This window comes from Camelus bactrianus, chromosome X (assembly GCF_048773025.1).
Source record: "Camelus bactrianus isolate YW-2024 breed Bactrian camel chromosome X, ASM4877302v1, whole genome shotgun sequence".
Taxonomy (NCBI): domain Eukaryota; kingdom Metazoa; phylum Chordata; class Mammalia; order Artiodactyla; family Camelidae; genus Camelus; species Camelus bactrianus.
In genome coordinates, this window is record NC_133575.1 from 59,189,561 (window position 1) to 59,212,021 (window position 22,461).

General features: G+C 36.0%; 1 protein-coding gene across 3 annotated transcripts in view; it reads left to right on the plus strand.

The window, feature by feature from the left end:
• HUWE1 (HECT, UBA and WWE domain containing E3 ubiquitin protein ligase 1) overlaps positions 1-22,461 on the plus strand; it is a 138,480-nt gene that overhangs the window by 44,846 nt on the left and 71,173 nt on the right. For all 3 annotated transcript variants that reach the window (XM_074359490.1, XM_074359492.1, XM_074359491.1), the window contains exons 8-20: positions 6,539-6,601; positions 8,379-8,456; positions 9,377-9,424; positions 9,508-9,576; positions 10,178-10,277; positions 11,739-11,839; positions 12,147-12,297; positions 12,435-12,562; positions 13,099-13,239; positions 13,424-13,529; positions 15,658-15,783; positions 16,312-16,413; positions 16,868-16,948. In XM_074359490.1, coding sequence (XP_074215591.1) covers positions 6,539-6,601; positions 8,379-8,456; positions 9,377-9,424; positions 9,508-9,576; positions 10,178-10,277; positions 11,739-11,839; positions 12,147-12,297; positions 12,435-12,562; positions 13,099-13,239; positions 13,424-13,529; positions 15,658-15,783; positions 16,312-16,413; positions 16,868-16,948 — 1,294 coding nt within the window. The remainder of the gene's footprint in view (positions 1-6,538; positions 6,602-8,378; positions 8,457-9,376; positions 9,425-9,507; positions 9,577-10,177; positions 10,278-11,738; positions 11,840-12,146; positions 12,298-12,434; positions 12,563-13,098; positions 13,240-13,423; positions 13,530-15,657; positions 15,784-16,311; positions 16,414-16,867; positions 16,949-22,461) is intronic.

The following is a 22,461-nucleotide window of genomic DNA, read 5'->3' on the forward strand; positions in this document are numbered from 1 at the left end:
TTCAATAGATACTTCAATTATAATACATATGTAAAATCAAGCATCTGACCTCAGCTCACATTTCTTTCCCTTAGGCTCAGTCCATTTCAGGTACCTGACATCCTTGCTTTCCTTTACAGTGCCAGGCACACTCTTGCTGCAGGGCCTCTATGCAGCTACATCCCCAGTTGTGTCTATAGCTTAGTCCCTCATCTTCTTTAAGTCTTAAGAGCTAGCATCTCAGTGAAGTCTTCCCTACCATCTTGTTTTAAAATTGGAAGACCTTCTATATTCCCTATCATACTTTACTTCATTTTTTCCTGCTTGCATCTGCTGTTGAACCACTCTAGTGAGTTTTTCATTTCTGTTACTATGCTTTTTCTGCTCCAGAATTTCTGTTTGCTTCCTTTTTTTTTTTATAACCTCTAACTCTTTATTGACATTTTTTATTTGATGAGATACCATTCTCATGATTTCCTTTAGTTCTTTATATATGATTTCCTTTAGCTCTTTAAACATATTTTAAATAGTTGATTTAAAGTGTTTGCCTACTAAATCCAATGACTAGACTTCCTCAGGGACAGTTTCTATTAATTTTTCCAGCTTTATGAAGATATAGTTGAAAGAAAACATTGTGTAACCTTAAGGTATGTATTGATGATTTGATAAACTTATATATTGTGAAGTGATTACCACAGTAGGATTAATCTCAACACTATCACTTCACACAGTTACTATTTCCTTTTTATGGTGAGAACATTTAAGATATACTCTCTTAGCAACTTCGAAGTATATAATACAGTATTCTTAACTGTAATCACTATACTATACACTAGACCCCATGATCCTTTTCATATAGCTCGAAGTTTGTACCCTTTGACCAACATGTCCCCATTTTCCCCAACCCCGAGCCCCTGGCAACCACCATTGTATTCTCTGTTTCTGTGCATTCAGCTTTTTTAGATTCCATGTATAAGTGATACTAGACAGTAATTGTCTTTCTCTGACTTATTTCACTTACTAAAATGCCCTCAGGTTCCATCCATGTTGTTGCAAAAGGCAAAATTTCCTTCTTTCTCATGGCTAAAAAGTATTTTGTTGTATATACATAGCACATCTTCTTTATCCATTCATTCATGACACATCTTTATCCATTCATCCATAGACAGACACTTAGGTTGTTTCCATACCACAGCTAGTGTGAATAATTTTACAATGAGTATAGGAGCATAGGTATCTCTTTGTCCTGATTTCCTTTCCTTTGGATATATAGCCAGAACTGGGATTTTTGGATCATATAGTAGTTCTATTTTTAATTTTTTGAGGAACCTCTATACTGTTTTCTGTAGTGACTGAACCAATTTACATTCCCACCAGCAGTACACAAGGGTCCCCCTTTCTACAAATACTCACTAATATTTGTTACCTCATCTTTTTGGAAATAGCTATTCTAACAGGTGTGAGGTGATATCTCATTGTGGTTACATTTTGCATGTCTCTGATGACTAGTGATATTAAGCACTGTTTCTTGTAATTCTTGGCCATTTGTATCTTGTCTTTGGGAAAATTTTCAGTTCCTCTGCCATTTTGAAATCAGATTGTTGTTTTTTGTTAATGAGTTGTATGAGTTCTTATATCTTGGATAGTAATTTCTTATCAGACACAATGGTTTGCAAGTGTTTTCTTCATTCTTCAGCTTGTCTTTTCATTTTGTTGATTATTTCTTTTGCTGATACAGTCTCCTTTATTTTTGCCCTTTTTGCTTTTGGTGTCATATCCAACCAAAACCAATATCAGGGTGCTTTTACCCTATGTTTTCTTATAGGAGTTTTATGGTTTCAGGTCTTAAATTGAAGTCATTGATTCATTGCAAGTTCATTTTTTTAGTGGTGTAAGGTAGGGGTCCAGTTTCATTTTTCTCTATGTTATCAGAAAACTGGTTATCTAGTTTTCCCAGCACCGTTGGGACTATACTTTCCCCATTGATTGTTCTTTGCTCCCTTTTATTAGTTGACTATATAAATGAGGGTTTATTTCTGGGATCTTGATTATTTTTCATTGGTCTGTGTGTGTTCTTATGCTGATAACCACACTGTTTTGATTACTATAGCTTTGTAATGATGTTTGAAATCAGGAAATATGATACTCAGCTTTGTTCTTTTGCAGGATTTCTTTAGCTATTTGGGGTCTTTAGTGGTTCCATTTAAATTTGAGGATTGTTTTTCCTATTTCTAGGGAAAATGTCATTGTAATTTTGATGGTAATTGCAATCTGTAGATTGTTTTCAGTAGTATGGACATTTTAACAATATTAATTCTTCTAGTTCATGAACATAGGATATCTTTCCATTTGTTTGTGTCTTCTTTAATACCTTTCATCAAGTTTTTATAGTTTTCAGTGTACAGATCTTTCACCTCCTTGGTTAAACTTACTTCTAAGTGTTTTACTGTTTTTTTAATGCTATTGTAAATGGAATTGTTTTCTTTTATTTTTTTTTTCAGATAGTTGTTAGAGTATGACTGATTTCTGCATTTTGTATCTTGCAACTTTACTGAATTTATTAATTCTAATAGTTTCTTGGTGGAGCTTTGAGGGCTTTCTATATATAAGTTTATATCATTTGCAAATGGAGACGTTCTACTTCTTCCTTTTTGAATTGGATACCTTGTATTTCTTTTTTTCTTGTCTAATTTTTCTGGCTAGGACTCCCAGTACTCCATTGAATAGGAGAGGTTAGAGTGACAAGAACCCTTGTCTTGTTCCTGATCTTGGAGGGAAAGCTTTTAGCCTTTCATCTTTGAGTATAATGTTAGCTATGGGCTTGTCATGTGGCCTTTATTATGTTGAGGTATGTTCCTTCTATACCCCTTTTTTTTAGTTTTTATTATGAAAGGATGCAGAATTTTGTTATTTCTTTTCCTGCAGCTGTTGAGATGACCATGTGGTTTTTGTCTTTCATTCTCTTGATGTGGTATCACATTTATTGATTTGCATGTGTTGAAATATCTTTGCATCTCGGTGATAAATCCCAGTTAATTGTGCTGTATGTTCCTTTCAGTGTGCTGTTGAATTTGGTTTGCTGGTATTTTGCTGAGGAGTTCTGCATCTTTGTTCATCATGGATATTGGCCTTTGGTTTTCTGTTCTTGTAGTATCTTTATCTGGCTTTGTTATCAGGGTAATTCTGGCATTGTAAAACAATTTTGGAAGTGTTCCCTCTTCAATTTTTTGTTAAGGATTTGAGAAGGATTGGTGCTAATTATTCTTTAAATGTTTGAATTCACCAGGGAAACCATTTGGTCCTGGGATTTTCTTTTTGGGATGTTTTTTGATTATTGATTCGGTCTGCTTGCTTGTTACTGGTCTATTCATATTTTCTATTTGTGATTCAGTCTCAGTAGGCTATATATTTCTAGGAATTTATCCAATTCTTCTAGGTTGTCCAGTTTCTTGGCAATTTGTTCATAGTAGTCTCTTAATGACCCTTTATAGCTCTGTGGTATCAGTTGTAATGTCTTTTATTTCATTTCTGATTTTATTTGACTCTTCACTTTTTTTTCCCTCAATCTAGCCAGTTTTGTCTACTTTGTTGGGTAGTTTTTAAAACTGGCTCTTATTTACATCGATCTTTTCTATAGTTTTTCTAGTCTCTGTTTCATTTATTTCTATTCTGAACTTTGTTATTTCCTTCCTTCTACTAACTTTGGGTTTAGTTTGTTCTTCTTTTTCAAGTTCCTTTAGGTATAAAGGTAGGTTGTTTTTTAAGGACTTCTTGTTTCTTCTTGTAGGTATTTATCCCTGTATACTTCCCTCTTAGAACTGCTCTTGGTGCATCCCATTAGTTTTGGTGTATTTGTGGGAGAGGATGAGCTATGATGCATCCTTCTATTCCACCATCTTGGTAGTCCCCACCATCCCATTAGTTTTGGTAAGTTGTATTTCCATCTTCATTTGTCTCAAGATGTTTTGAGTTTCCGTTTTGGTTTCTTATTTTGATCCATTGATTGTTTACAAGTGTATTGTTTAATTTCCACATCCTTGTGAACTTTTCCAGTTTCCTTCCTGTTATTGATTTCCAGTTCATACTATTGGAGTCCAGAAGGATACTTGGTATGATTTCAGTCTTAAATTTGCTAAGATTTGTCTTGTGACCTTGTCATATAATCTGAGAGAATGATCCACGTGGGTTTGAGAAGAGTGTGTATTCTGCTGTTGGATAAAATGTTATGTATATGCTTAGTAGATCCATTGGTCTAAAGTATAGTTTGAGTCCAGTGTTTCCTAGTCCACTGTTTCCATTTTGATTTTTCTCTTGGTACAATCTATCTATTGTTGAAAGTGGAATATTGACATCCCCTATTATTATTGTATTGTTGTCTGTTTCTCCCTTCATATCTGTTGGTATTTGCTTAATATATTTAGATGCTCCAATATTGTGTGCATATAGTTTACAATTGTTATATCCTCTTTGAATTTACCCCTTTATCATTATATAATGACCGTCTTTGCATCCTGTTACAGGTTTTGAGTCAAATCCTGTTTTGTCTGATATGAGTATAACTACCTCTGTCCCTCTTTTGGTTTCCATTTGCATAGAATATCTTTCTCCATCCCTTCACTTTGAGCCTACATGTGTCCTTAAAGCTGAAGCAAGTCTCTTGTAGGTAGCATGTAGTTGGGTCTTTTTTTTTTTTCCCATCCAGTCGTTCTGTGCCTTTTGATTGAAAAATCAATCCATCTACATTTGGAGTAATCATTAATAGGCATGGATTTAGTAACACCATCTTATTAATTATTTTCTGATTGTTTTATATTTCCCTTGTTCTCTTGCTGCCTTTCTTTGAGAATTGATGATTTTTCATGTAGTTTGCTTTGGTTCCCTTCTGTTCATCTTTCACGTATCTAATCTAGGTTTTTGCTTTATAATTACCATAAGCCTTGCATAAAACATCATATAATAGTCAATTTTAAGCTGATAACAACTTAACTTTGATTGCATACAAAAACCCTTTTACTCCTGTCCCATTTTACATTTTTGATGTCACAATTTACCTCTTTTTATATTGTATATTCATAAACAAAGTATTTTAGATCTTATTTTTAAAAAAGATTTTTGTCCTTTAACCTTTATCATTCATGGGTGACTGTTTGAGATAGTGTTCTACTAGAGTTTTTCAAACAGCTACTGAGAGTGGCTGCAGCCGGTTCACAGGCCACTGCAGGGGCTACAACTCGGACTGAGTTCTGTATGTCTTAGCCAACGATCGGGTGGGCAGGACTCCTCCCAGATCCCTTTGCATATGGAGCTGGATTCCACAACTCCCATAAAGGCACTTTTGTCCATGGATGGATGCCAAATTATTGTTGGGGTGGAGGGAATGGGAAGCGACAGACATCGTATTTGGCCATCGTGCTGATGTCACTCGTCATGTTGCTATAATGTTTTGTTTTTTCCCTGCATGTGTTTTATAGTGTCTTGTTTCTTTGCATGCCTCACTTTTTTGTTGTTGAATGGTGAACATTTTGAATAGTACAGTGTAGCAACTCTTGGAAATCAGATTATCACCCCTCCCCAGGGTTTGTTGTTATGCTTTGTTGTTGTTTATTTAGACTTTTATTTAGACTTTTCTGAACTGTTTTCATAATTCTTTGTTTCATGTGATCATTGAAGTCTCTATTAGCTTAGTGGTCAGCTAGACTTAGGGCCTTCTCAGGTCTTTTCTGAGAATGTACCCAAGCTTGGGCATGCATGTGACCTTGAAGATTCCCAGGAGTGTGTGGAACTTTTCGAAGCCCTTATTCACCAAGTTTGTCAGTTGTTTACCCCAGCTGTATGCCTTGTCCCAGGAAGCAGGGACTAATGCATTTGCTCTTGAATGTTTTCAACAGATACCCACCCTACTCCTGGGAGGGTTTTGAATTAGGCAAAATGACTGATATTTCAAATGCTATTGAAAATACAGGCTAGTTTTTAAGCAAGATTGTATGGCTGGGATTTTAGATTTGGAAGTTAATAATAGTATACAGTTGAGCCATTCTCCCCCATTCCCTTAGGGGCTAGTACTTATTGATGAGTTTTAAGACTTTGTGGTAGCACAGTACAGTAGTAATAAGCAGTGCAGAATCTTCTACTTTGCACTTTGGCTTATGTCAAAAAGTGAGGAACCAGAGAGTATGTGATTCTACTCTAGTGAGAGAGGTGAACAGGCTGAGCATGGAAAGCATAATACAGTGCTGGAGACCTGATGGATTAAGACTCACCTTTCAGCAAGCATGACTGTCGGCATGTAAAATGCATTTGCTTACAATAGCTGCTCATGTTCTTCCCAGTAACATCCTTACAGAACAATGAAATTGACCTCATTGGAGAAATCACCTTTAGGCAGACCATCTTGCCTTTAGTCTTAAGTCTTTGCTTCTGTTTGCTCCCTCTTTTTGGTTTGACTTTAATGTTGGGTGTCTTCACAACACTGTGTTCCAAGCAGACATATACTCTTAATATTTTATACACACGTCTACCTTAAGCACTGTTTTTAACGCTGTTGTTTTCCTTTTCTAAGAGCTGGGGTGGAAAGGAGAATGGCTTTGGACTTGCAGAATGTTGCAGAGACTTGCATATGATGGTAAGTAAGTCTTTGGGATGTGAGTGTCTCTTTGCAGAGCTGTGTGTGGCCTCTTCCTGAGCCTTACTTTACAATGAATATAAGGTATTTAACGTTGCTACTTTAAATCAGGACCTTTGTGGAACCCGAGTTCAGTTGAGAATATAGCATACCTTTTCTAGAAAAACTTGGGTCCTCAATGTGCTGGTGGTAGGTAGATGAGGAATCTCAGAAACACAGTATATTATCATATCCAGCTCTTGAGTAGGAAACTGCATTTGGTGAATCCATTTGAAAGTGCTGAAAAATCCCAGAAAGTGCATTTCCTTGCTTTCTCTCACTGGAACTATCAGAACTCTGGGCAGTCTGGCATGATTTAAGAACAGTTGCCTGGAGAACGGTTCTGCCATTTCAGTTATTGAGAACTTATAATGTTCTGTGTGCTTTCCGTGTTTACCCCTCATGCCCTGTCCTGCTCTTATCTTTCACTCACATTTAGATTATAAGCTCAGGCCATCCTCCCTTCTGCTTTGATACATTGCTGTAGAACCACGAAGCACAATTGGATTATTATAGCAGTCCTGTGCCAAGAAGCAACTATATTTTCCAGCAGATATACTGCTTCTGTCGATTTGTCATGTATAGGACAAATGACTGCAATGAAATGTGGTATATTTTTCTTAGCAAGCCTTATTCCCCCTGTGAAAATGGTTCTTTTTCTGGTCACAAAAAAACTACAAATAAGAACAAATTACTTTCTCACCTTTGCTGGTATACTTTCTTTAGTGTGCATTATATGAATGGACATTGGGTAATTTGGAAGGTGAGTGTTTTCTCTTAATAATCAAAGCTATAGAAATCTTAAAGGATATTCAGTTTAGAGTTCCAATGCTGAGAAAATAATTTTTCACCTTAAAGTTTAGTTGGTTACTTCTGAGATTTCTTACGTATATTAAGGTTGTTCTTGGCCACTTGGAGAGAACAGTATGATACTCTTTACTGGGCTTATACGATTTCCATTGCCCATCTTGATCTCAGCCTATGTTAAGAAATCCTTTTTATCTATTGGCATGTCATGGGACTTTGAAAACTTTGTGTACTTTGAAAGGAAGCAATACACATATATACATGTTAAAAGATTCTTAAAGAGTATAAAGAGGTATACAACAATCTCCATCCCCAGCCACTGCTACTGATTTCTTTCAAAGATATGCTTTAATGGGCATGTTGTTGCAGTCTTACTTTGTTTTTCATGTTGCTTTTCTAGAGTTAAAGAGGATTTGTTGTCAGGGTCTGGTTTATATTGACTTGCTATCTGCCTGTGCAGAAAAGCAGTTGGATATCATGAGAAATGGTATAGAATGGTAAGGAAAGGAGTATTTGAAGAATTACGAGTGTATGTCCATGAGGCATAGCTTGAATAAAGATTATCAAAAGGTCACAGTATACTCTAAGGCTTCCAATAAAATATTTTTTTTACATTCTCAAGCTGATACCTACACCCTTGTTTTTGTCCTCCATCCTTGGATTCTTATTACTGGGTGCAGACTTGCCCCTCTTTCCCCTCTTGAGAATAGCTGCAGTCAAAATGATTTCTTGAAAGAAAGAGCAACTGATAACTTACAAGTAAGGAATATGAAGGCTTTTAGAGCTCTGCTAAAACAAGGAGTGAAGGCACTGTAGCTGCTGACTACACTGCTCATTCTGCTGCCACAGTGAGTTGGATAACTGGCTAGGACTTTGAGGGAAGATTAGGGAGAAAATGGTATCTGATTCCTTTGTGTGCTTTTATACACAGAAATACCCACCGAGTGCAACTACACTACACTTTGAATTCTATGCAGACCCTGGGGCCGAGGTCAAAATCGAGAAAAGGGTGAGTCTCATTCAGATTTATTCTAATAGAGTCTGATCTGTAACAGGGGTTGACTTCCTAGGAGTCCTCAGGAAAATGAGGGAATGATGTTGAGCTACAGTGCTACTCTCCCAAGCTAAATATACTGAGCAGCTTCTGAGGAGTAAGTGTTCATTGTATGCCCAGTTCTAATAGGTTTGAATCTTACTTACATTGGAACTGCCAAAAGACAGGACTCCATTTATGGGGTACTGTTATGACTTGTGTATTTTCCTCAGTCTCAGTTGAGAATTCTACCATGCTATATGTATAATAACCTGGATAGTGATGGCTCAATTTTCTTTACTTAAACCAGCCTGCAGGAAGTCTATATATTGCTTGCAGGCTCCTGCTTCAATTATCTGGTCGTTCCATATTCTTTGAAGAGATCCCAAAATTCACTTTGGTTTAGAAGTAGCCTGGTGAATAAGATCTTTTTTCTCCTTTCTACCTACAATATATAATAATAAATATGTATATAAAATACCTTTTTTTCTTTCTACCTAGAATATATAATAATAAATAATCTTTCTAGATTAATGGTGCCTTGAAAATAGTTCTAATGCACTTTTAGAGGGAAACCATTTTCATGGATTCATTCTTTGCTGTGAATATTAAGTCAATGAAGGTTAAAAACGGATAAGGAAGAATATGAAATGTATCTGGCTGTGGGCATTATATTTTGATACTACTGGTTTCAAAGAAGCTTTCCTGAGAATATTCTGTATAAAATGGGTATTTGGGGAGCCTCTAAAGATACTTTGATTTTAAGAGCATTCAGTTGAGGCTTCCACCTAGGGTGATATCTTGTTTTTCAGATAGCTCTTACAGTCCTATGGCAAGGGGAAGCTAAGATAGACAGACAGTGACTCCTAACAACTCTCCTATCTTTTTAATTTCAGACAACTAGTAACACACTACACTATATTCACATAGAGCAACTTGACAAGGTAAGGGGGAATCTTTGACTATTGGCTGATTTCTTAACATTTGGTTCACTTTTTGTTCTTAAATGTTTTTTTTTCTAATGTAGATTTCAGAAAGCCCTTCTGAAATCATGGAATCTCTTACCAAAATGTACAGCATTCCTAAGGATAAGCAGGTATGATATGTCTTAAAAATATCTAAAACATGTGGTTGTTAGCCATATGGATCAATTATATGTGCGGGAGCTAGGAGATAGCATAGCAAAAAGAATGGAGTCAGACCATGGGCAGATTAGCCTCTGTGGGCCTTAATTTCCTCACCTTTCTCACCTTTAGTAAGGTCAACAATTAACTGACTTCCTCAGTCCTTATGAGAGTTTGAAGAAAATATAAGCTGCCTTATTCACCATGAGTATCTAAGAAGTGGTGGCAGCTCAACACTTTGGATACCAAAGGAGAAAACATTTAGTTGTATTATTTTTTTCTGCTCATTGTAGTGGTGATCAAATATTTAATTTGATTAATGATAATCAGAACTCTTGCCAAAGTGTCTCCAGTTTGTCACCTTCCAGTATAGTTCTTGGCTTATGTTAGGATATTAGGATTCTGTGAGCCTTTGTCCCTCCCATTTTGTCATCTGACCTCAAAATGGAACTGTTCTTTTTGATCACAAATAGCAAAAATAAACCAAGTAGCCCAATGGGTAAGGTTTAGCCCCCAGAAAGTATACTCACCTTTTCCATTGGTGTCCTAATTTAGGTCTTAATGTCTTTACAGATGCTGTTATTTACACACATACGGCTGGCCCATGGCTTTTCTAATCACAGGAAGCGATTACAGGCTGTTCAGGCCAGGCTGCATGCAATATCTATATTAGGTAAGAGAACAACAAGGTATAATTAACAGGCCCTGGTTAGGCAGTTTAGATTTGATTTCCTTTGAACTTCAACTGTCTGTTGCTATGAGGCTTATTAAAGTTACCTAGGTGACAAGTGAAATTGTACAATTGCCAGCATTCCTAGTGTTCACCATATTCATCATTCTCGGACTCCTTAATGTTGGATCAGAAAGAATGATGCTTATTGACATATATAGATTTAATTTTTATTTTGGTCTTTTGTTTTAAATGAGTGTTCAGGTAGCCATCTCCCAGTGGGCCCTGTTTTCCCTCTTCCCATTTCATCTTCCTCTTCTATAGGAGTATAATTTTGAAATAAATCAGAAAGGATTCATTAAATAGTCGATACTATGCATTTTACTTTTTCCTGTAGAGTGATAGAGTGGAAAACACACTGATTTTGGAATCAGTCTTAGGCTTTCACCCTGATTCTGCAGATTATTAAGCATATGTTTATCCTTTTGGCCTTAGTTTCTTCATTTAATATTGGGATAGTATGTATTTTATAGGCTGATCTGAGGATTAAATGAAAACCCCTAAAGTACAGGCCTGGCACATAAAAGGTATAAAATGGTAGCTGCTATTAATGTTACTATTCTTTATTATGTTATTACTTGTTTTTCTGTTCTTTTAAACTATGAGTTCCTTAAAGTGAAGTTTGTAATTTTTTTAATTAAAATATAGTTGATTTACAATGTTGTATTAGTTTCAGGTGTACAACAAAGGAGTCAGTTATACATACATAGATTTTTTTTTCTTTTTCAGATTCTTTTCCATTATAGGTTATTAAAAGTTACTGAATATAATTCCCTATACTATATAGTAGGTCCTTGAAATTCCTGTTATTCTGTTTTTACTCGTAACTAGCATAACTTCTGGTGTGTTAGTGGGTTAGCACATTCAGTTTTTAACAAATGTACTCAAATCCCATTACTTAGTACTTCGGGAGACTACGTTCAATATTACCTCCGTGTAGGATTCATTGGAAGTGGATTACCTGTATTCTCAAGTTTTACTTCAGTGTCATACAAATTTCTGACTTAATCTACAGTAGTCCATAAATTCTGTTCTTTATAGCTTGTGTGTTTCGTGTAAAAAAATAGAAACACATGGAGAGACTAAAATGGAGTCCAAGGCATAATAGTTTTGAAGTAATAATGTTATAAAAAATTAACTCTTTATTATCTTTTCATACTTTTATTCTTGAAAATCCTTGCTCAAGACAGTCGATACCATTAATAGGAGAATTGGTCAGTTTGGTGGGTATTTGGAGCTTATCATTATATTTGATCCAGTCCTCTAGAATTCAGTGATTCTGCCCTCCAGTGCTGATGGGAAGGGAGTCCTTCCCCAGAACCAGTAGGTGCCAAAAGGTTTTGTCATTAGGCAGTGGCTTGACCACTGCCTTCTTGCTTAAAGTGTTTATTTCTCCTTTTGCAGTGTATTCCAATGCCTTGCAGGAGTCAGCAAACAGTATCTTGTATAATGGGTTGATAGAGGAGTTGGTAGATGTCCTTCAAATAACAGATAAGCAGCTTATGGTAAGTATTTATTAGTATTCTCCTGTGTATATCAGACTTACATGTATTTTCCTTTTGGTTTTTCCCAGAGGTTTTGAATGAACCCCAGGAGGGAAGGAAGCTTGGCCCTTTTACTTCTTCCTCTTTGAATATTTAGGTGCAGAGTTAACAAATGCTGGGTTTTCAGTGTTATTCTCAACAAACCTCCATCTACCCCAAGCAATTACCAGTAAAATGACTTAAGTTTTAGAGTTAGGGGTATTAGCAACTTGGATTGGTCATGTATTTCTTATTTAAAACATCCCACGTTTACCTTCTGTTTTCACAGGAGATTAAAGCTGCTTCTTTACGAACATTAACATCAATTGTCCACTTGGAGAGAACTCCCAAACTCAGCAGTATTATTGATTGTACTGGAACTGCCTCTTACCATGGGTTTTTGCCTGTACTTGTGCGGAACTGTATCCAGGCCATGATTGGTAAGTTTTGATGGTTATTATCCTAGGCACCAGGAGGAACCCTACCCTTCATCTTGTCTGCTTTTGTTTAATATCCTGCCAACTTAACAGCAAATTCTGATCTTACTCTTTCTGTCCTCTCCCAATCTCCCTTTTAGATCCTTCCATGGATCCATACCCTCACCAGTTTGCCACTGCTCTCTTCTCTTTTTTATACCATCTGGCCAGCTATGATGCTGGTGGTGAAGCCTTGGTCTCCTGTGGAATGATGGAAGCTTTATTGAAGGTACTCTACTTTAAAAAATATGTTTGTGGGAAGTCAACTAAAAGAGAGTGTAGAGTTGCAAGTTTGAAATGGTTCACAGTGAGAGCAGTTAGCATAAGAACGCTTACCCAGAAAATGTTATACTTAATTTCTCAAGTTTGGCCTTCCGGTTATCTCATTAACAACTTTTAAGAGCAGCTATTTCCATTATTAAGAATTGATTATTTTCCAGCATGGTATGATAGGAGGCCCTGGGTACTAATTAAGACATTGCCACGTCTTATCATGACCTTAGTGGGGATATGTTTTCCTATGTGCTGGATACTGGGCACCAGCTTAATCCTGAAAAGTAGTTCATGTCCCTAATACCTCAGAAGATTAATTGCCAGAAGTGATAGAACTGTCATTTGGCAAGCACCAAGAATCAAACACATGTTTCTCCTGTACTGTACTGACTCCCTGAGACCTTAGACTGCATTGTTTCCAAAGGAGCACGTTTTTTACAGTTTCGTGTCTTTTCATTTGATTGGTTTTATCTCTTTTTCTCTCCCTGATAGGTCATAAAGTTTCTAGGCGATGAACAGGACCAGATAACATTTGTCACCAGAGCCGTCAGAGTAGTTGACCTCATCACCAACCTGGACATGGCAGCTTTTCAATCTCATAGTGGACTTTCTATCTTCATTTATAGACTTGAGGTATTATTATGCGTGGTGAGATCTGAGCCTGGGAACTATCCTAATAACCCTAAAGAGCGATCTTATTCCTTTTGTTTTTAGAAACCAATTCTGTAAGCTGCCTGTGACATTCTTTCGTTGTAATTCTTTTTAATCCCTGGTATATACATGTAAGATTACCTTATTGTTTTCCCCTTGATTGTAGCATGAAGTAGATTTGTGCCGAAAAGAATGTCCATTTGTGATCAAGCCAAAGATCCAGAGACCCAGTACTACACAAGAAGGAGAAGAAATGGAAACTGATATGGATGGTAATTAATAGTTACTAAGTCAATATTTTTGTGCTTGACATTTTCCTGTCATCCAACCTCAGTTTTCATTCTTCCTTATAAATTTTAAAGTGCACAACTGACTTGAGAATATATTTTCAGCAACAAAACAATTGTTGGGAGTAGAGATGGAAAGTGAAGCAGATGGTAGAGCTGCAGTAGAGCCCTACAGTCACTCCATGGTGTTAATCGGTTTTATTTCAAGACATACTAGCTGTTTTCTTAATTATCGGTTCATTATCTTCTTATTCCCACTAAAATGTAAACTCCATGAAATCAGGATACTGTTTGTTTCTCCAACAGTGCCTGATACATCGTAGGTGTTTAAATATGTGTTAGGGAAAGATACAGAGAGTGTAGACTCTAAAATGGGACACTCTGAAACTATCTGGCTATTTTGAGAAGGGAAGGGAGAGGTGAAAAAGTTGGGTAGAGGACAACTTTTAAAACATAAAATCGGAAAGATAGAAGACCAAATATTCTCCAGGTGCATCGTGTATGTCCTTTTTAAAAACCTCCCTGCCCCTCTCCCCCACTGTGCATAGTTCTTAATAATAGTACCAAAAATTAAGAACTGTTGCACAAAATAGCTTTCTTAGAATTTAAATTGTTCTTATCTTGATGACCTAAGATGTCATTACATGTATCTGTTATGCTAATGATAAAGGTATTAGGATTTATAACGCTTTCATTCTTGACACTAAATATCCATAGGTTGTCATTCTTTTTTTCTCTCTTTTTTTGTGTGTGTGTGTGTGTGAACATAGTTACCTATGTATGTTGCTGTCCCTAGAAATTACCCAATTTCTATCTCTAGTCTACAGCGGGCAACTTGGCATTTGAGTTAATGGTGCAGAGCCAAGTGTTGATTAAAATGTGACATCTCCTAAATGGTGTAGTGTAGAAGACAATTTAAAGACTCACTCACTGTTAACTATAAATCAGTGGTTGTCAAACTTTAGTAAGCATAAGAATAAAGTGCTTGCTAAAGATTTAGACCCTGTCTACAGTGCTTAGATTTAGTAAATTTGTAAGTGAAGATCAGGAAATCTGCGTTTTTACAGCTAATCCAGGTGATTATGATGTACTGGTAGAGAAAATTTTATATTCAATGAAAAGCAGGTTATAAAACCATAAGCTTGTGTTTCCCGTGTATAAGTAGGTACGTGTATGAATGTTTGTATATGTATATAAAAGACTGGAAGAAAATATTTCAAAAGTAAATAGTAGTTTATTACTAATGGAGCTTTATTGTATTTTATAAATTTTAATAAGTACTTGTGAATCTTGTCGATTAATTCAAATTATATCCAAGTATGTAAAGTAAAAGGGATACTCACTTCCCACCCACCATAGCTGCTATTTTGGTATAGTTCTTTTTGGTCTTTTTTTTATATGCATGTTCAAATACATATTGACATAAGTATATCACTTTTTAAAATAGGAAGATGACGTCATTAACATACTGTTCAGTTTAGCGTTGTTCATTCAATGTATCATAGACACTTTTCCATATCATATGTTCAGTATTATTATCATAATGCCTTTAATATTTATTATTAAGTTACTCTCCAAGAAAGCTCTACCCCAGTAGTATATGAAATCGCATATTTTACTTACCGCCTTTTTTCCACCCAAATTTGGTAGATAAGAAATATTGAAGAACTTCTTTTTGTAGGATTGTTTTAAATTTGCATGTCTTGAATAACCAATTGTATTAAATACCTTTCTATTGGTGGAAAGGTTGTACAGTTGACCTTCAAACAACACAGGTTTGAGCTGCACAGGTCCACTTATAAGTGGATTTTTTTCAGTGAATATGTACTACAGTACTACACAATCCACATTTGGTTGAATCCACTGATGTGGACCCTCAGATGTGTAGGGCTGACTGTAAAGTTACATGCAGATTTTCAACTGTATGGAGGGTTGGCACCCCTAACCTTTAAATTGTTCAGTAGTTAACTGTATTTTCATTTTGGGTTTCAATATTCTAATCCTTCTGCATTTTGATATCATTCATCTCACTTTATGGAAAAAATTGTCTCAAGCAATATTCCTTTTGTTGGTGCCTTTTTTTCTATCTAATTTATCATAACTTTTCCTTCAGTTGCAGATGTGACTATGGAAAGTAGTCCTGGTTCTTCCATCTCTATGGAACACCGGCTGGATGTTGAGTTACGGGCATCAAGCTCCAGCAGCACTAGTATCTCCTCTGGCCCCGGCTCTCGTCCTGGTGCGTAGACACATAGATAGACAGCCTGTCACACTGAGTGAATTACTAAACTAGTGAAAAAGAGTGCTTTGTGGGGAGCTTTACGTGGTTCATTTGAAGGTTTGCTTCTTAAAACTGTGTATTATTTTGCCACTCTGGTGTTCATTTATTCATATTAACATTTATCTCAGCATTTTATGGTTTTCTAACTATTCATCCATTGATTATTTTTTCAAAGCAGCCATGATTGAGGGCAGATAATATTCAAAACAGGAACTGAGGCTCAGAGAGTTTTAATCTTTTTACTTTATAATTTTTCTTTTTTACTTTAGGCTTTTAGTTTTAGTATTAGTTTTGTGTAGTCCTTGGTGATTTATTTTTTTCCAGTTTCAAAGCTTAGGTAAGTATTCTTCCCAACACCCAGAGATCTCACTTAAAATGTCTGCTAGTGTTACTGTAGGTACATGGGTCTCTTAAAAATTGGTTTTATGTATCTGCTCATTGTGTTCTAACAGTGAACCCAGTATAATCCTCTTTCTCCCTTGCCAGGAGTCCAGTGTATTCCACAACGAGCAGCACTTCTCAAATCCATGTTGAATTTCCTCAAGAAGGCTATTCAAGACCCTGCTTTCTCAGATGGCATACGACATGGTATTTGATTCTAGATACTTTCTGGAAGAGTGTTTGACTCTCTCAGAGATTTGTCCTTTTCATACTTTTTAGGAAAAGGCCATGCCATTTTGAATAGCTTTTAGTTAGTCCTTTAGTATCACTTTTCCTAGATACAAGGATTGTTCAACTGTTTTCATAATGATTCATTTTTTTTCCTTTTCTAGCTTTTGAATTTGTGTTCACTTCCAGCCTGCTACCCGACTCTGTCTCTCTGTGTCTTTTTTCTTTGACTTACTGTTGTTAAAAGGTTATTGCATGGACAAGGAATAAATAGAATATAAGGAGGAGACAAGTAAGGGCCATTAGATTGGAATCAACATAGACTTTTTTTTTAACCACAGTGTGGTATGTGTAATACACTGCTCCATCATCCCCACGCATCAAAATACTCCCAGTCTGATCATATTCTCCTTGATATTTCCTTTTCTCTTAGTGATGGATGGTTCTCTGCCTACCTCCCTGAAACACATCATCAGCAATGCAGAATACTATGGCCCATCACTCTTTCTCCTAGGTAAGTGGAGTTGATATTTGTTTATACCAAGCTGGAATGACCTGGCAGAGTTCTTTGTGTTTTAATATCCTTGCAGGATTTTACTATCCACATTTGTCCACTGTGTGATTATGTATCTTTCTAGTTGGTGATGAAATAAAGATCAGAATTCAGTTTGCAGTAGACATCTATTTGTAGTATATTGTGAATCATTTGTAATAGGTATTGTTATTGTACATTTGGCTTTTTGTACTATACTTAGGCTGCAAGTGTGATAAGAAACATGTCTTTATTCAGTGGTTGTCCCTAACCTTGGTCTAGAAAATCCAGTCAGAATGGTTTCCATTCTTAGAGTTGAATGTCAGACCTGTAAGCTGTAGTATAGAAAATTGTTTCTCACTGTAGAAAAATGCAGTTTTTGGAATCTGTGGGTACTTTACAGTTATTTATAGATATCTTTGCATTTTGACATTATCACTATGTTGAGTATTGCTGCTATTAAAATCTTGTTTTTATTAACTGGCACTTACTGAGTGCCATACATAAACAGGATAATACATAAGATATGTAGGTTTCTAGAATTATCCTTAAAACTGTAAAGAATTTAGTGGGAGGTATAAAAATAAAGAAAGCCTCTTTGTATCAGTAGCGTGCATTTTTTTTAATATTTTGGGGTGTCTGGAGGGAGTCGTTTGAGCTACTCAAACTTAGATACTTAACTCCCTTGTTGAAGCAATATAGGGTTTTTGTATATTAGCTTTGTATCCTGTGACCTTGCTAAATTAGTAGTTCATAATTGATTTGTTGATTAAGATGCTCTACATAGTCTGCACATAGTTCTACTTTTTTATAATCTTTATGCTTTCTATTTTTTGTTTTAATTTTTAAAAAATTTTTGTCTTACTACACTGGCAAAAATTTCCAGTTCACTGCTAAATAGAAGTGGTGAGAATGGGCTTCTTTGCTTTGTTCCTGACAGAAGGAAAAGCTTCAGTATTTCACCACTAAGTTTGAGGTTAGCAGAAGATTTTGTGTTGAATATTTGTTCCTCTTGATCAGGTTGAGGAAATGTTCCTTGTGTTATAGCAGCTCCATCTTGACATGGAGAGACTCTCTTTCAAGGTTAGTTTTCAGGTGGAAAAACTCATGACAGTAGTCTTTTGGTATGGTCAAAGAAAGATTTGTTACACAGTTGGAGAAGTCCCAAGTCAAGGGGCAGGGAAAGATGGCCCCCTCTCTCTCTATCTCTATCTATCTATCTCTGGAAGAAAGCCCAGAACAGAGAAACTGCGAGTGCACAGGCCTTTTTTTATGAAGGAGAAGTTTAAAAGAGGCAGCAAGAGGATATATGTGCTTGTTAGGGTAGGGGTGAGGAGCAGGTGACCCCTCTCAGGATGATGCAGAAAGCAGGACTTAGAGCACAAAAGCAAACATCAATGGAGGTCAAAATTCCTTCTGTAAAGTTTTAATTCATCCCTGGCATTTGAATTATCATAACAACCTCCCAGGTTTCCTGTAAATAAACTTATACTTCAGAGGGACCAAATTTAGAAAGCCAACCCAAAATAATCAGTCCAGCAATTATTAATTTAGCTCCATAAATGATAGTGTAGAGCCTTTCACCCCAGGCAGACGACAACAAGGGAAAGAAATTAATGGGGATCTGAGAATCTCTTGGAGTAATATAATTGACTGTTTTGGTTTGTTGTTCTATTTGTTAAACTATTCTGGATACCTTTCCTATATTAACCCACATGCAGCAGGAGGTCCCCTTTAAGGCACAAGCTCCACCTTGAAATGCACAGTAGGTAGTTTAATGCTAATCTGTTACCAATTATCATAGCAACCACATGGCCTCCCTCAATGAGGGATTCTAAGTCTTGAGTTGTTTGGTTTATGTGGTTGGCCAGGAGTTATGCCGTTGTCTGGGCAGCCTCTATGAGATGAGCCTGTTACAGAACTGAAAATACTTAAACTTGTGCCTATTACACCAAAGATGGTGATTGATGCCAAGTGTATGAGGGGAAATCTTAGCCCATGGGGCCTTGGAGTTGTTATGAGTGATGTGGCAGCAGTTTAGGGACAGTTAAAACATTTGTGGGTATCAGCATCGAGGGTGGCACTATCAAGTATGTTGAAATCATCTAGGATGCTCGATTGATGGGAGTCCTGGCCTAGCGCCAAGACTTCGATGGAAAGTTTTATGCATTTGAGAAATAATTACAAAAGTGACTGAAAATCAATATTCCATTGTCTCCAACAGGAGTTGTGAGTATAATTTCTTACAAGAAAGCTGAGCTGATTGAATACCCCAAACAAGTGAGGTGACAGCATGGGCAAAAAAGAGCCCAGGGAGTTTGGAATTGAGCTGGAGTGGTAGAATCCCAGATGCAGGCCAAGCAAATGAGGCATTGCCAGGCCAATGAGAGCCAGAACGTTCCATGATATTTTCAGACCTGTGGTCTACAGGCCTTGGCATGCTGGAGGTGCCCGTTTATTATAGGAGACATAATTTTTGTGATCTCTAGTGTGTTTGTTTTTCTTTTTTCTGAAGTCTTGTGTTTTATGTTAATGCTTTTTTTCATATTCTGAATCTTACATTAATTTTCTTAATGCCTTTTTTGTAACGATTATCCTTATATTTTATCAACATCTAAACTTAAAATTTCTTATCCTGTCTTCTGCTAAACTGGACAAAATAAGACCTTTAGCCTGCCTTCACTTCTTTTTCAGCATTCTCTTTGTTTTCTCTTTTTTAGTAATCCTTGACTTTTCCTTCTCTTTGATTCATTTTTAAATTTTGTTGGACTACATCTTTAGGTAATTTTTAGGGTGATACTTCCTTTTCTTTCAGAATTTTGTGGGTGTTTCTCCATTGTCCTTTTATGTTACATATTGTAGATAACCATCATGTTAAACTGATTCTTGGTCCTTTGTAGGTAACTTAATTTTCTCTTTATCCTTAAAGCTCACAAATTTTACCAGGATGTATTTAGTTCTATTTCTTTTCAGTGTTCCCTCATAGCACTTGGTCAGGCCCTTTTAAAACTCTCAATATTTTTTCCTGCTTCAGGAAAATTCCTTTTAACTTGCATATTCTCTTCTGGAAACCCTACTGTGTGGCTAATAAGACTGCCATATTGCTCTCATGTCATTTTCTGAGAGAATTTCTCTGTGTAATCTTTCAAGATGCCTATTGCATTATCAAATTTTTTATTTTTTTATAAATGTTTTTAATTGCCAGCTATTTCCTTATTTTTAAGAGACTGTATGTCTTAACAGATTATTGCTATTTTATGGAGTTAGTGGATTCTAGAATTTTATTTTAATCATAAATTTTTGAGAGTTATTGTAGCTCTTTTAGGAATTAGTTGCTTAGTCCCATCTGGAGCTAATTAGTTTTTGTGTATCCTTTTTAGAACTCTAATTCTTAATCATCTGTTAATTCTAAAAGAGGGTTTAAACTATCCCTGTTGCACAGTAGCATTATGACATAGCATTATAGTTAGACCTCCTTAAAATAACAGATTGAATGTCTTAGTAATCTCTAATAAACACTAATTTCAGTTTATGAATACTCAATTTTAGTAGCTCCTTAGAATTTAGACATTTGCACAGATGAAAATCTATGGAGGGGTCTGTCAAATACCAGTAGAAACCCGGAAAAGGACTTAAATTTTCCATAAGTTTATAGCTATCAGAAATCACAAAAACCATTAACAACTGTCGGTCCCACTAATTGTCATATATCTGCCATTTCAGTGGCATTTGGAATAGATGAGAGGTGCTCTGTTTCAGTCTTGAACTGAAAATCCTGATTTCTTTTAGATCTCAGGTATCTGTATTACAAGTTTTTTTATACATGGTCTATGGATATTATATGTGCATGCACCTTTGTCAGGTTTTAAAATCAAAGGTTTTGTTTGTTTGTTTGTTTTCTTCTGTTTTTTGACTAAAGGTAGATTAATTTAGAGAGATACATAGTACATAGAGTGTAGGCTGTTTTAGAAGATGAGAGAAAGGCCACGAGGTGTGGAGGTTGGGTGCTCGGGTTAGAATAAAAGTAGATACACACTCCATAGACAGAGTGGGGGCCGTCTCCAAAGAGAAGGGAGCGAGAGGAGCAGCCTAAAATCAAAGTTTTAAAAATCTCATTAAATGAGTTAAGAAGTCTTGTTTAACTGCCCCTAGAAGGTTTAATAACACATTTAAAACTGTTTGGCTTGGTTCCTTTCTGTTACTTGGTAGTTTTTTGTTTTGTTTTGTTTTTTGTTTGTTTATTTTTCAGTTTTATTAGGTAGGATTGTTACAGTTTGTGCATATACAATGTATTGCATGCAAATATATACATAATATACTGCACATATTTTTAAATTTACATATATGTACTGTTCATTGTTTCTAAGAATGTTTAGAGCTTTAGCTTTTTTTTAAAACTTACATAGTTATCAAAGGAATAAAGCCAACCACAAAATAAGAATTAATTCACAAAGATACATACACCCTGCTGTGAACAGCAACATTATTTATAATTGCTAATATATGGAAGCATCGTAAGTGCACATCAATAGATGAATGGATAAAGAAGATGCAGTGTATATATGTAGTGGAATACAGCTCACCCGTAAGAAGGATATTTTGCATTTGCAGACCTTCATTCACTTCTTTTTTCCGCTTCAAAAACCAGAATTTTGTAACTGGCATAAACATTTCTATTGCATCAAAAAGAACAAAATACCTAGAAATAAACTTAACCAAGGGGGTTACCTATATTCTAAAAACTGTAAAACATTGATGAAGGAAATTGAAGGTGATACAGAGAAATGGAAAGATATCTTGTGCTCTTGGAAGAGTCCACATTATCAAAATGGCTGTACTGCCCAAAGCAATCTACAGATTCAGTGCAGCCTCTGTCAAAGTCCTCACATTTTTCACAGAACTAGAACATACAATCCCAAAATTTGTGTAGAACCATAAAAGATCCCGAACTGCCAAAACAATCTTTTCTAGGTTTTTTTTTTCTCTCTTTCCTTTTTGTTCTCTTTTCTTGTGGTTTGATGACTAGAGAAGTTCCTTTAACATTTGTTGTAAAGCTGGTTTGCTGGTGCTGACTTCTTTTAGCTTTTGTTTATCTGTGAAGCTTTTGATTTCTCCATCAAATCTGAATGAGAACCTTGCTGGATAGAGTATTCTTGGTTGTAAGTTTTCCCCTTTTATCACTTTAAATATATTGCACCACTCCCTTATGGCCTGTGGAATTTCTGCTGAAAAATTAGCTGATCACCTTATGGGAGTTCCCTTGTATGTTATTTGTTGCTTTTCTCCTCCTAATTTTAATATTTTCTCCTTATCCTTAATTTTTGTCAATTTGATGACTATGTGCCTTGGTGTGTTCCTCTTTGGGTTGATCCTGTGTGGAACTTTGCACTTCCTGGATTTGGTTGACTGTTTCCTTTCCCAAGTTGGGAAGGTTTTCAGTTATTATCTTTTCAAAAATATTCTCAGGTCCTTTCTCTCTCTCTTCTCTTTCTGAG